The sequence below is a fragment of the Lipotes vexillifer genome, unplaced genomic scaffold (genome assembly GCF_000442215.2).
Source record: "Lipotes vexillifer unplaced genomic scaffold, Lipotes_vexillifer_v1.1 scaffold1969, whole genome shotgun sequence".
NCBI lineage: Eukaryota > Metazoa > Chordata > Mammalia > Artiodactyla > Lipotidae > Lipotes > Lipotes vexillifer.
Window position 1 is genome coordinate 431,530 of NW_006794929.1, and position 15,312 is coordinate 446,841.

Genomic DNA, 15,312 nt, shown 5'->3' on the forward strand with positions numbered 1-15,312 from the left:
AGTGAAGTAACCTAACACTTTCCTCTTTCCTGTGGGGTTGTGTGCTATGGGCGTGTTCATGAACTTGAAGGTTAATAATAGCTAACATCCACGGAACCCTTACTGTAGTGAGGCTGTGTGCTTGTGCTTGCATACGTTTTCTCATTTAACCTTCTCAACAGATCTATTTTTATCTTCCTCTTTCTAATAAAGAAACAGAGACTCTGAGATGTTAAGTAATTTACCCAAGGTCACACAGCTAGTAATGGCAGAGTGGATTTGAAGCCACATGATCTAACTCATTCCAAAGTCTGTGCTCTTCACCATTACCTTTACCGCCTCTCCCAGAAAGGCCCAGGACACCTCCTTAGCAGATATGTAGGGAGTCTGTCCTCAAAGACTAAATGCTATCTGTTCATCGAACAACAGATGTCTCTTAGTCTATTACTTTGAGTTTGAATTACGGTTTAACTAAAAACAGCTAAACAGCCTACCTTTAGCTTCTTCCCTTTCCATTACATTTTCCATTTTGACCCTTCTCTAAAATACAGATTGATCATCTGTCTCTCCCCCAGGGTCATGAAGGTTCAATGGCTTCCCTCTGCTTACAAGAATATGACAAGCCACTTAGCCTGGCACATGAGGCCCCATGAACTGGCCCAGGCTCTGTGTTCTCATCTCCCATCCTTCAAATAGGACTCCTAAGTGGATTACAAGATAAGGACTTGCCTAATTCCTTGCCTGAAATGTGATTCTCCCTTCTTGAAATCCTATTCATCCATCGAAGCCAGGTCAGCCTGAGGGGCAAATCACATATAGAGTAACAATGAATATTAGTATTTTTAAAAAAGTAATTCTAAATGTTATTAAGTCCCATATTACTCAACTAAGTCTGAGAGAAGAGATTCATTGAAAAAGTTCTCAACTTTGGGCTTCCCTGGTGGCGCAGTGCTTGAGAGTCCGCCTGCCGATGCAGGAGACGCGGGTTCGTGCCCCGTTTCGGGAAGACCCCACATGCCGCAGAGCGGCTGGGCCCGTGAGCCATGGCCACTGAGCCTGCGCGTCCGGAGCCTGTGCTCCGCAAATGGGAGAGGCCACGACAGTGAGAGGCCCGCATAACGCAAGAAAAAAAAAAAAAAAAAAAAAAAGGTCTCAACCTTTTGTAAACATGTGATTAGTAAGGTTTTCAACAGTAGATTCAAATTCAATTTCAAATTAGGAGAGAATATGTAGTATCACCTCCAGTGGGTTTTTTGTTTTCCAGCCTCAACAACTCTAAATCTACCAGAAGGCCTTTGTAGCGATTCTCTCAAAGTGTAACAAATTCTACTTTGTATATCATCTATTTGTGTTTAGTTATAAGGATTTGAATTTACAGCACCAATGAATCAGTAATTAGATAGTACTGTACCAAAAGAAATTAAAGATAAAAACAAAAACACAACTCAGCACAAGGCCATATCACCCGGTAATGTTTCATGTAGCAGGATAAAAATACTTCCTGAGAAATACAAGTTAATTGAATCATTAGCAAAGTATTCCTTTGATTTGTTGTTGTTAGTAAACTCCAATGCCAATGGGAAACTTAAAGGTAATCCAAATTCAGAAACACTCTTGATTATACTAATGTTTATTCCCCTTTCTACTCTTCATCAGAAATCTGCTCTATGACAGGCAATAATTATTTTGAAACGTCAGCTTTTGGAAATGCGAAATAAAAATGCATATTTTGGGGGGCGCAGTGGTTGAGAGTCCGCCTGCCGATGCAGGGGACGCGGGTTCGTGCCCCGGTCCGGGAAGATCCCACATGCCGCGGAGTGGCTGGGCCCGTGAGCCATGGCCGCTGGGCCTGCGCGTCCGGAGCCTGTGCTCCACAACGGGAGAGGCCACAGCAGTGAGAGGCCCGCGTACCGCAAAAAAAAAAAAAAAATTGTACAGCACACCTGTGAATGAAAGCCACATTTGTCAAAGTGTCAGTTCCTTTGTCGATATGCCTCATTAATCCTCTGGCGTTTCTTCAACTGTTCCCTTATTCGAAATGTTCATCTCTCGGGAGATGGTACAATTTATCTGATGTCAAGGTACTGCATACATTTTTGCCTCTCGATATTAACGTCTTTACTGAAATCAACTTCAGCTGGCTCCAGTTCACCCTGATCATTATCTGATGAACCTTTATTCGGGGTTAACTGGCCAAGATGAATGATCCAGAGTAACCTCTTCTTCTCAGTGGCTCTTCACTTTAACCACATGGTAACTACCCCCTGACCTAGCCTTTCTTTAGTAGAGTGTTGTAAAGCAGAGCACTGGAGTTTATACACCCCTAACTGCGTTTTCCTCCACTCTCTCCATCTCGGTAAATGGCTCTAGTTAATGCTCAAGCCAAAGACCTGGGTGCCTGCCCTACTTCTCACCCCACACACCAAGTACAGCAGCTGGTCCTGCCAGACCACCTGCTCCTGCCCCCCAACCTAGTCCCTGCCACTGTTTCCTCTTGTCTGGACTCCTAGCAATCATGTCCTAACTGGCCTCCCTGCTTCTATTCTGCCTTCCCTAAAATCCGCTCTCGATGTAGCAGCTCGGGTCATGAATTTAAAAATATTAATCATTTTATGTCACTAGACCTGCTTCAAGCCTTCTAGGGACTTCCTGTTGCACACCTTCCATGGCCACACGACCCCACAAGACCAGCTTGGCACCACTCTCTCCTTCTCACACCAGTGGGTCTCTCTTGAGATATCCGGTGCTGACTCCTGCTGCCTCGCCTTCACACAGCTGTCTCTGCTGCTTGGGGTCCATTTCCCCTTCCCCTCCTCCCTTCACACTTTACCTCAGACATCACCTTCTCGGAGAACCTTTCCTGACCCCAGTAAGTGCAGCTGCCCACAGCCATCGTCATGTCAAACTAACTGTCTGTGCCCTACATAGCACTTGTCACTATCAGAAATTATTCTGTTCCTTTTCGGTTGTTTACTGATCATTGTGTCTCTTCCCACCAGCCTTGTGTGTTGTTTACCATGCATCACCTATGCCTAGAAGTGCCTAGCCCAGTACTGTACTCTCAGTAAACACCTGTTAGATGAATGACCAGTGAATGAAACCATCACTTCCTAATACTATAGGATTTTTTTAATAAATCAGATTTTTAAAATTTAATTTTTTTTTGCCACACCGTGCAGCATGTGGGATCTTAGTTCCCTGACCAGGGATTGCACCTGCGCCCCTTGCAGTGGAAGCGCAGAGTCTTAACCACGGGACTGCCACGGAAGTCCCCTGATACTACATGATTTTCACTTCTGGTCTTCGGCTTCCTTAGCTGTATAATAAAACTAACAAAACACTGGGTTTTCATAGGGACAAGCTAAAGGAGTAAATGTGTATGGTAGCATGTGGTCCTTGGCATGGTAGGTGCAGAATGAGCACAGTTAACAATGCCCTTCCCTGTTTTCCAGGAAATCCTCAGAGGAACTGGACATGGACAAGGTGACAGCAGCGATGGTACTAACCAGCTTGTCCACCAGCCCTTTGGTTCGGAGCCCTCCTGTGCGGCAGAACGGTGAGGCGGGGGTATGGGGCACAGGGAGGACCCTCTGACCCCGAGAGCAGAGCTTCTCTTTGAGGGGTCTGATTCCTGCCACACGCGGTGAACAATTAACGCTCACCCGTCAGCAGGAAGTGAGGAGAGATGCGGAAAAAGGGGACCCCAGAGCTATCAGCCGCCTCTCCGTCAGCCCAAAGACCCCACTGCATCTCATTCATGCATCCATCCTTTCACTACACATTTATTGATCCCCATCACCTTTCCAGAACACGTCTTTGAGAACTTGTGTTCCATTTTCCCCCAGGTAAATGGAGACTAGTCTAATGAAGTTAATTCCCCAGCTTTTTTTTTTTCTGTTTGGTTGGAGAGGGAGTTGGATCAAAGAGCTCTGAAGATTAAATATTTTGAAAAAGCATTATCCTAGGCTTCTTAATCTGTTCTTTCATTCAGTATATATTTATTAGGTACCATAATAGATGGTTTGAATACATCACTGAAGCAGTATCCATACTCCCAGGTAGTGTACAGTCTCTTTGGTGCGGGGGGTGGGGGGAAGACTATCACAGCTGTATTAATGGCTAGCATTTATTGAGCACTTACTATGTGCCAAGTACTAAGTTTGCTTTATCTCATGTAATTCTCACAACAATTCTATGAGATGTTATCACTGTTTTACAGATGAGTGAACTGAGGCACTTGGGGATTAATTAACTTGTAAAGAGCAGAGCTGAAATTCTATTCTCTCTTCCTGATTCCAGATCTTCTCAGTCATGATATAATACTGACTTGCATAATTCAATATGATAAATCAGGAGGGCAGTAGGAGATGAAGTTGGAGAGCCTGGCAGGAAATCAGGGGGCCATGTATGCCTGGTTATGAGTTGGGACATTAATCTGAGGCTATAGGAGAGCTATTAAATGATTTAGGCGCTAGAAAGTTATAATTGGATTTACAGGCCAAAACAAAAAATAAACAAGAAAAACATATGTGGGTGTCCTGAATCTTGGTGGTCACAGTGTGGATGCATATGAGGCATAACTGAGAAGTGTGAAAAAGGCAGAATCAACAGGAGTTGGTGATGGACAGAGAGGATGAAGGAGGGGGAGTGATACGGGTGACTTCTGTGAAGTTGCTGTGCTTCAGCAAGGAAGCCCATTCCCTGAGATGGGGAGCAAAGGCAGAAGAAGACACCTATTAGTGAATGTTTGGAGCAAGAAGTGGGGTTGCTGAAGATGATAGGTCCAGCTTGAAACACGTTTAGTGGGGAGTACCTGAGGATCATTCATTCAAGAGGCAGCATCTGATGGGGATCTTGGTGCAGCCTGGGAGAGAGCTCTGGGCTGATGTGGAATTGGAAGGCACCATTTTGAAGCATAGACGAAAGGACCCTGAGAGAGTTGTAGAGAAGTGGAGGGCAAAGAGAAGGTGGCTAAGAGGGAAGTGGTGAGCCTTCTCATCATGGAAGGAAAAGAACCCAGGAAGAGGCGGAGGGAGGGGTAACTGGAGAAGCAGAGATTAGGAGACTGTGACTTCCTGAAAGTCAAGGAAAAAGCTTGTTTCAGGGGGCAACCTCTGATGCTTCAGAAGGTCAAGCATGAAAAGGACTCAGTTCTGCCTCACAAAGAATTTGGTGGCTTTGGCGAGAGCTTTCACAGTGGATGGCCCATGGCAGAAGCCATATTGCACTTCAGTGAATGTAATGTACTGAGACCACTGGATGGAACTTAACAGCCAGGGAAGACCTTCTCTCAAAAGCCAGCCTAGTCAATGATGAGCTAGAGCTAGGGTTCACCCATAATCTGGTTGTAAGCAGGAGGTGTTAAAATAAATTTGTGGAACATCCACTGAATCCTCACCAAAACTTACTCCAACCCATTTGTAAGTGGGAAGAATGGTCAGGATACTGGGAATTCAGATCAATACTAGAAATCAGGAGTGCCCACCTTCATGATTCACCTCAAGCTGGGGTGATGTCACCTCCTCACACAGAGTAGACACCGTGCTCTTGAGATGCGCATGATTTCTCCTGATGTCCCTCTCAGCGTGGCAAAGCTGCTAAAGGAAGATGATAGGAAAAGCAAAAGTGAAGTCATCCCCAAAACCTTTTCTAGGAAAAAGGAATTACAGAATTTCACGGAATCCTCAGGGGAAAACAGTAATTTTGATGTAATCGTTCTTTTTACCATTGAATATTTTTAATTTGAGAACATTTTTAATATTTCTTTCTATTGAAATGTTAGAATCAAAATAAACCTTTTGCTTCTTCAATACAAACTTTTCTTAGCATAGTTATAAAGAAAGTGTTCATTATGACTTAAAAAATAACTATCCAAATAGTAATCCCAAATTTCTGATATATCTCATTGATTCTGCAAAGGGGAGGAAATTCTTAAAAAGGGGAAGCAATTTATGATAATGAAGGCTTTTTTTTTTTTTTAGAAATAAAAATTATCTCCAGAATGATTGTATATCAGTGAATTTTGGGAAACTGTTGTGATCCTTTACTGTGCTGGAAAAGGATCATTTTGTTAGGACGTGGGTTGGCAAAGAGGGTGAGATTCAGTAAAATGCCTGTCTGCATTTTTAGCAAACGCACGTTTAAGATAAGGAGACACTGCTCTCTGAAAAATATTATGAATTGGTTCTTTTTTCTGAAGAATTTTCTGAAATATGTATTTCTGGACTCCATTGTCCTTCTGATTAAATAGTGTTTGTTTTTTAAATATTTATTTGGCTGTGTCGGGTCTTAGTCGTGGCACTTGGGACCTTCAGTTCGGCACGCGGGATATTTCACTGCAGCGCATGGGCGCAGTAGTTGTGGCACGTGGGCTCTCTAGTTGTGGTGCGCGGGCTCCAGAGCGCGTGGGCTCAGTAGTTGCAGCGCTTGGGCTAGTTGCCCCACGGCACGTGGGATCTTAGTTCCCCAACCAGGGATTGAACCCGAGTCCCTTGCATTGGAAGGCGGATTCTTAAACACTGGACCACCAGGGAGGTCCCTAAATAGTGTTTCTAAAGGAAATGTCATTCACGGGTAAACAAATAAATTAACTTTTGGCATTGGCATGAAGCAGTGTAACCACACTGTAACAACTGTTGGTTCTCAAAATAATTTCAGCTCCTCATACTTAACATGATTAGAGATCTTGCACTATGAACTTGTTTTATTTACAAGTGCATGCTGTGATATATTTATAAGCCTCCTGGGCCTGCCACGTGAGTTTGTCACACCAGGTAGTATTACCTAAGGCCTTACACTGGGCTCCTCTTGAATTCATGTTGTATTGAATGGAGCTTTCTTATTTATTAGAGGCAACTTGGGTCCAGGGAGTATATCAGTCTCTGTGTAGACTACAGGGACTGAGATGCTGATTTGGTTTTGTTGCTGCTGTCAAGGTGTGAGCCTGCATAAATGACCATGTAGAGCCTGGCTTTAAGGAGGTGGTCAACTTACTTCTGCTATTCAACTTAAAACTTCATTCATCTAACTGAACTTTTTGCTTGACATAAGTTGTGGAATATTCTGGAAGCTTATAGTTAGGTGAAGGTAGTTGAGAAATTTTTCCATGAATGCTAGTCTGCTATTTGTCTTCTCTTCATTACTAATTACACAGATGTTAACAGCATTTTTTTAATGAGTCATTTTGGGATTTTTTTCCTCCTTGGAGTTAAAATATAGTTTTAATATATTCAAAATGTGCATTAATATGGAGAAGAAATTATCCAAAAAGAAAGTCGAATTTATACAAATGCTAATTAAGATTGGGCATTCTGAAAAGTAAAGCACATCTTCTGTGATTAAAAGAGCCCCCTGAAGACATTCAAACTGAGCAAAGATCTCTCTATATTAGCAAGCATTTCATCATGTTTTCCCCCCCAAGTGGAAAGGTAAAATTCAACACCAATCTTATCAGTAATTATTACCAATAACTTCTTTTACGATATCAGCTTTGCCAGAGAGAAGGGAGGATGCTCATAACACAGGGGCTGCATGCCCTGAAGGAGAAAGAAGGCCAACTGGTATACCAGGGTTTGGGGCCCTGGCCGGTCCAAGTTATATACTAATCATGGTGAAATGGCAAACCACTTCAATTCCTGGTGACTCAGGGTCCTTGTCTGTAAAAAGGGCATGATAATCCTTACCCTGAAAGATATTGTGAGAATGCAGGAGATTGTGTGAATAAGCTTTGTAAGATGTAAAACACACACCAAATGTAAGGCACGATTATTTCTTGTAAAAAGCCGGATGGTAAATGGCTTTAGGTAACAATCAGAAATTCGTTCTCTTAGGTTCTTAAATCTTAGACTAACTCTTTCTATAAATGTATTCCAAGAATCACAGTCCTGTAAGAAATTCCTTTTGAAGTGTTAAAATGCGGAGGTGTGGGGTGTGGGGAAATACCGCAAGTGACTTCTCCCTTAGGGATACAGTCCATAAACGCCGGTCTTCCCAAACTTATGGAACCAGAATATCTTTTTTTTCCCTCGTTTTTATGTAATCTCCACTCTCAAACGAAAGAACTAGTGTTGCACAAAGCAACACTCATCAGAAAACTCTTAGAGAAAACTGTTATCGTGTGGCTAAAATAAATGTTTATAAACTATAATGCGGCTTTTTTTTTTAAGTATAAATAGAGTAAAACGTACATGCGCAGCTGTTGCAAATTGCCAAGTGGGCTGCAGGTGCCTTCACCGTCATGGAATCCGGGCCCCCGTTTCCCCTCTGACCTATGCCTGGGCTCCCCGGGGTCCGGGACTGGGTACTGACGCTGTGCTTGTGTGAACGGACAGAGGGCCTGAGCGGATCGTGGAAGGAGGGAGGCGGCGTGCCTTCCAGCACGAGCAGCAGCGGCTACTGGAGCTGGAGCGCCCCCAGCGACCAGTCCAACCCGTCCACGCCGTCGCCGCCGCTGTCCGCCGACAGCTTCAAGCCCTTCCGCAGCCCAGCGCCCCCGGACGATGGCATCGACGAGGCGGAGGCCAGCAACCTTCTCTTTGACGAGCCCATTCCCAGGAAACGGAAGGTTGGTTTCGGGTTTCAGTTGCGGGACGGTGCTTTCCCTCCGCCCTCTAAGGGCGGGTTTGATCCTGGGGTGGTGATTTTGGTACTCCTACCCACGCCCCTTCCTCTGTTCCCCTCTAATGTTCTTTGAAGTTTCAAGATAAATTAAGGGTCGTGGCTAAAGACAAATAGAAACGACTAAAATATTAATATGTTTCTTCCAAGGACGCATTCCCCCCATCCCATCCCCATCCTGGTTGTTAAGTTGCTGCACTGGTTAAGAGTTAACATCAGGTAACCTGGGACTTACCAGTATTTGGAAGTCAGAAAATTGGACTTCAGGCTTGGTTTGGTAATTAACTCACTCTCTTCCTGGCACTTAACTTCCTCATCTGTAAAATAAAATTAATATGTTTTTCTCTTTTCCGCTTCACTCAGCCCTGAAGCGTTGTTGGAAAGAATATTTTGCATCTTATTTTTATAAAACCAGGTGTGAAATATACATGAAAGCTAGCATATAAACGTATGTAGTATATAAGTAATATACCCCAAATTATACATTTATTAAATTAGAAGTGAAAAAGGAGGTCTAATTAATTGATTTAATAAATTAATTGATTACACTTTTATTTAATCCTCACAGCAGTCCTGTACGGTAAGTATTATTTTCCTGTCTTGATAGGAGGAGATTGAGGACCAGGGAGATTATACATTTAACTATCTCCTGTCCTGCAGGTTACGAAGGGCCAGAGCCACCATTCAAACCAGGTCTGCCTGAAGCGAAAACTCATATTCTTTTCATTCTCTTCACATACATTTAAATCATTATGTTCACTCACGATTTTAAAAAGCATTTCTGTTTCACTGAATAAAGAAGTTCTACTGCTCTATCTGGAAAACATTTTAACATTATGTTTTAAATCTCCATGTAAATATGAAACCGTTATTATATATTAGTCTTTTAATTTGCAATTGGCAGCTTCATTATTAATGACTATTCACAAACAAAAATCCAAAGAAAACCCTGAGGACTGCAGTGCAACCTTTTTTTCCCCCCAGTTCATTTCAAAGAGAAAAACAAAGAGATGGCACTGATCCAACACTGTCCCTCCCTGCGTCTCTCTTAGCATCACGCAGCATGTGGAGCAGGGGTGGTGGTGTACGCACTCTCTTTGCCCAGAGAACAGGGCATTAATGTAGTCTGCTCTCCTTCCCGGAGGCAGTGGCATGAAGAGTTGCTGTTTTACACTCCAGTCCATTGGGCAGGGGGCCTGGAGTTGTTCCAGCATCCCGTGGGTCCCCGGAGACACTGCGTCTTTGCTTGACTAGACAGGGAGAGAGGCTGGCACTTTTATCAGTGGGAACCCATAGGCGAGACGGCTGCGTGGACCTGGAGTCTTGTTCTGTTGCTTCAGGCTGCACAGACTTTCTCTCTGGGGCCTTCAGAGTGTGTGGCCTTGGCTCTCATCAAGCGCGGCCCATCCTTGTGGCAAGGACTCACAGCACAGGAAACCCCCAATGCTTGTAAGGTGCGCTGTTGAAGGCCCATCACAGCCTTTCCTTCCTACTCTAGCCACGAGCCAAAATTCATACTCTTGCATCGCAATTAGGTTGCATTAGTCAGACTCGTATTTAAGGTCTGTAGGCTTCAACTCAATTAGGGGATAGTCAAGTCACCAAGGGAAAAGACAAAACAAAATCATTACCTAGTGGCATTTATTTGAAGGGCACAGACCCACTCTGCAGGAGTCCGGACAGTAGGGATGCATGAACGAGTGAAAACCAAGTTCCTCCTTCTTTCTTTACGACTTCTCCCTCTGGATTTCCGCCCCTCCCCCCGCCCCCGTAATACCAACAGGATGAAGCCAATAGTCCCTAATTTTTAAAGAGAGGATTTTACATAGACCAAGTCGTTGCCTTTTTTTTTTATATATACAACAGGTTCTTATTAGTCATCAGTTTTATACACAGCAGTGTATACATGTCAATCCCAGTCGCCCAATTCATCACACCCGCCCCCCTGCCACTTTAGTCTTTGCCTTTTGAACTTAATGGTACTTTGAATAGTGAGAGTAACAGGAAAGTAGAATGGTTGCAATTCATTTTTTTTAATGCATTAAGTGAACCAATATTTATTGAGCACCCAGCAAGCACAGTGCTCAATGCCCTGAGATTAAGGCGTAGCCCCTTCCTTCAAGGTTGAAAGTTGGGTGGGTGGACACTAATGTGTAAAGAGGCAATAATAATTATGAGTGATAAATGCTGTGCTCACGATGTGGTAGAAACACAGTAACTGTAATGCAGCTATTTTAGAGTTTTAAAAATTATATTTCAAAAGATTTCTGAGAGTTAATTGTCTAATCCATTAGGCAATATGTTCTAGTTGGTGAAACTGTCTGAATTCATTTTATTTTCCTCTTCATTCCCTCAGATTCATAATATCCATTTGAGACCATGGGCAGTTGTGATGGTCACGTATCCTGTGGGGATTGTTTGAGAACCTTCTAGATCAGTATTTTCCAAACTGCAGGTCTCAGTCCACTAGTGGGTTGTGAATTGGTTTAATGAGCCGTGAACAGCACATCTTTAATGAATAGGACAGAATAGGGTGCAATGTACATAATCAGGATAAGTACTGTTTCTTGATGCTTTGGTTCAGTTGTACACTTACATGTCTGCTGTACAAAATGTATCTCTTACTGTGGCTCCTGGTCAAAAAAGTTTGGAAGCCCCTGTTCCTTATTATAGAGAGGGAACATAGGGCTTCCCTGGTGGCGCAGTGGTTGAGAGTCCGCCTGCCGATTCAGGGGACACGGGTTCGTGCCCCGGTCCGGGAAGATCCCACATGCCAAGGAGCGGCAGGGCCCGTGAGCCATGGCCGCTGAGCTTGCACGTCCGGAGCCTGTGCTCTGCAACGGGAGAGGCCACAACAGTGAGAGGCCCACGTACTGCAAAAAAAAAAAAAAAAAAAAAAAAAAGAGGGAACATATAAGTGGTAAATGAAGGAGCCCTGATCGGAAATCCAAAGATCCACGTTCTCAACTCAATTTTGCTACCCTGAGAACTTAAGGAAAACACTTCATCCCTCTCATCATCAGCTTCTTAATCTGGCAAACAGGCAAACAGGCATTATCAAACCTCTCTCAAGACAATCACGAAGATTAAGTGTTACCAGCCATAAGTAGAAAGGGCTTACAAGCCCTAAAACCCCATGTACTGGAAGGAACGTAGCAACTTTGTAATGGACATTTTAGGACCCCAAAACAAAGGGGGAGGAGGCATACCCTATACTGATTATGAAGCAATGACCCTCATCTTGCTCTGCATTATAGAAACTCCTTATCGCTTTTCCTCACTGTCACCTCTTACGTGATCCCTGTTCCACTTGGGTAAAGAGGAAGAGAGATCCATTGCCTAGACAAGGGGTTATTGCCTACTCTCAGTAGTAAGCAAGCAACAATTGCTGACAGGAACTACATTTGCATATTTTGTTACAGTTTACAAAATGCTTTTAAACGCAGCACGTCATTTAATCATCACAAAAATCCTTGGCCTAGTCATATCCCTATTGTGCAGAAGAGTCTCGCTGAGGTTATGTGATTTGCCCCAGATCCTGTAGCTTATCATGTGTTAGAAATAAGATCAGTTTCGCTGAAAGAGCAAAGATGAAACTCTTGAGGCAAATTAATTGAAGGAATCCACATTTCCCTCTGCCGCCCAGAAGAAAACAACATGGAAAGAAAACAGACCCAGCCACAGCCAACATTACATGGCAGGGCGGGAGCGGGGTGCAAAGGGTTCGCAAAGAAATTGAAGACAGAGAGAGGAACTCCAGGCTGTCTGATGGGGGCGGGACTTCCCGCAGGAAGCGCCCATCGCTCTTAACAGGCCCTTCAGCCAAGGTGCGTGGGGTGCGAGGAGGGGAAATGAAAGGCTTCTTTCTCCCGGCTTTGGAGATCAGCCAGTCAACTGCGTCAAGCCCCGTTCTAGAAGAATTTTTCCTCTGGAATTTCAGACTGACAGTACTTCGAGGCTGCTCGGAGAAAAGCCTGCTAGTATGAGCCAGGATTCTGGGACTACGGGGGAGGTGCAGTTCCCATCATGACCACGAGGTGGTGCAATGGCCCTAAATACAGCCGCTCCAGGCGTCGGGGAGAAAACAATTCTCTGGAAGGCCAAGAGTTAACCATCAATTCCTGACGACCTCTGGAAAATCAAGAGGGGCTGAGAGCTAATTACTAACGTGCTTCTTTCCATGTCAGATTCCTAGTTCAGTCAGATTTTGGATTTGTCTATTGCTTAAACAGGATAAAACAGTTAGGGCTCTGGAATTAGCTCCCCAGCTGCCGTACTCGTGTGACCTTAGCAAATCACTTGACCTCTCTAAGCCTCAGTTTCCTCATCTGTACAATATGGAGAATGATAGCACCATATTGATCGAGTTGTTGTGAGGATTGTGTGAGCAGTAAATGCTGGCTGCTAATATTTCGCTTTCCTTTTTACCCATTTGACAACAGACCGAATGGAATTTGAGAACCGTGGGTGTGGAGAGAGAAGGCTGCCTGCCTCCATCCTCCATCCTGACCCATCCTGACCAGGTCAGGGCCGCTGCAGCCCCTCGGCCGTCTCAGCCACCTTGGACTTATTTAGGGTTAATGGAAGAGGCCAGACTACGTCAGGTGAGGGGTGAAGGAAGCAATGACAGTGGCAGAAATCAGGGCCCTGTGAGGAAATCTGACTCAGGACTCTGCATTTCAGAACATCAGCGCAAATCAAAAGCAATCACAAAATTCCACCCTTCGTCATTTTCATTTATTTCACAGGTGTATTGACCATGAACCACTTTACCTGTGGACTAGAGAGAATCTCAAGTCAGAAAAAAACAGCTCAGTTCACATAAGCTGCTTCGGTCATAGTTGTACAGTAGTAAACAGTAAACAGTAGAATTAATCATTTGCTCCATTCTACGTGTTCAGTCTTTCAGAATCAGAAAGCAGTGAATCACTTTAAATTGTGAATGACTGCTCCGGAAAGAAAACAGACCCTCAAGGCCCTCACGAATACGCCTGTTGCCAGTCTCTGCACGGACTTAATTCCTAACCCACTAATTTTGAGCAGAGAAGTGCCTCCTGTAAGAAGAACTGCTGCTCCAGAAATAGACCCATCTGTTAGAACTGCTGGGGAGGGCGGTGCTAAGAAAAGCAGCTCAGGGTCACACTGTACGGGGTTTCACGGTGATGACACAGCATTGCCAGCCAGAGTCGGGGAGATGTTTGACCTCAGGGAGGATTAGGGTAAAGAAGAGAGATCTAGGCAATTTAATGACAGCATCTTAGAATAGTCTGCCAGGCAGTGTGTGGTCCAGGAGCTCGAAGGACTTCAGAAATTATCGAGCCCAGGCTCAACCTTTCCAAGTTACAGGACCGCTTGATCATGTCTGGAAATGTTCCCAAAGGTGAGATGTTCCCAAAGGTGAGATGCACTTTTAGAAATCACTGATCGAGAAAATATATAATAACTAGGGATTTCTATTAATTCAGGAATACTTCTGTTGTGGTTTTAGAAATCGTTTTAAATCTACTCTATATTTAGGTATCATTTCCACATGATAAAATGAACTCGCTTTAAATGTATAGTTCAGTGAGTTTTGACTAATGTCTCCACCTGAGTAACCACCACTGTGATCCAGGCCAGCAATCCTTGTGTCCTCTGCAGTCAGATGCCACCCCCCACCCCAGACAGGGAGCCACTGCCCTGACTTCTGTCACTAGAGATTAATTTTGCCTGTTGAAAATGGAATCATACAGTGTGCATTTTTTGGTGTACAGAATACCAAATGTTGGCAACAGGAACTCTCATTCATTGCTCTTGAGAATGTAAAATGGTACAACCACTTTGTAAAGCAGTTTGGCACTTTCTTATAAAGGTAAATATAAAAATAAATAAGTAAATAAAAATTTTAAAAAGTTTTAAAAAGGTAAATATATATTCACCATATGACCCAGTAATTCCACTCTTAGATATTTACCTAAGAGGTAAGAAAGCATGTCCACAAAAACACTTGTAGACAAATTTCATAGCAGTTTTATTCATCGCCACCCCAAACTGGAAACCTGTGGTATGTTATAAAATGGAATACTACACCACAATAAAAGGCAACTAATGACTGAAATAAGGAACAGTGGGTGAATCTCAAAAAAAATTATGCTAAGGTATAGAAGCCAGATACAAGGGGATACATTCTATATTATTCCATTTACAAAAATCTTTTTGTTATTTTTAACTTTTATTACCACAGAATCTATAAATGGCACATACAAGTGAGAGATGTTTAATCCCTGCTTGGTATACATTGGAATATACCTACACACCTCACAGATCCAAAATCACTAATCTTGTTCAGTCCTCTTGTTTTACGAATAAAGAAGGAAAGTCCCAAGGTGGTGCGGGTGACATGTATAAGCCTGCTCTCCCAGTAAAGAAAAGAACTGGAATCCCTACAACTTCTAACAGTTACTGATTTTTTTAGGACAGCATTTATCAGCCTTTGGAAACTGCTGAAGGTCTGAGTAGATGTATTGGTTCTGAAAGAGCCGTTGCAGCCTCTGCCAGGGGCGTGGCTTCCCATAAGGCAGGCTGAGGGAGCATATGTGATGCAGCACACTCACCTGTGCAGAATAATTGGACACTCTTCTCTCTGGGAAGCTTGGATGCATGAGTGTCCACCCCTCGCCCATCCCAACACACACACACACACACACACACACACACACACACACACACACACACCCC

At 43.7% G+C, this 15,312-nt stretch overlaps 1 protein-coding gene across 1 annotated transcript in view; it reads left to right on the top strand.

Annotated features, from left to right (window-relative positions):
* The window catches only part of ZNF704 (zinc finger protein 704), a 169,610-nt gene that overhangs the window by 127,528 nt on the left and 26,770 nt on the right, over nucleotides 1-15,312 (top strand). Inside the window, exons 2-3 of the mRNA XM_007467364.1 lie at nucleotides 3,432-3,535; nucleotides 8,310-8,542. Of these exons, the coding sequence (XP_007467426.1) occupies nucleotides 3,432-3,535; nucleotides 8,310-8,542 (337 nt within the window). The remainder of the gene's footprint in view (nucleotides 1-3,431; nucleotides 3,536-8,309; nucleotides 8,543-15,312) is intronic.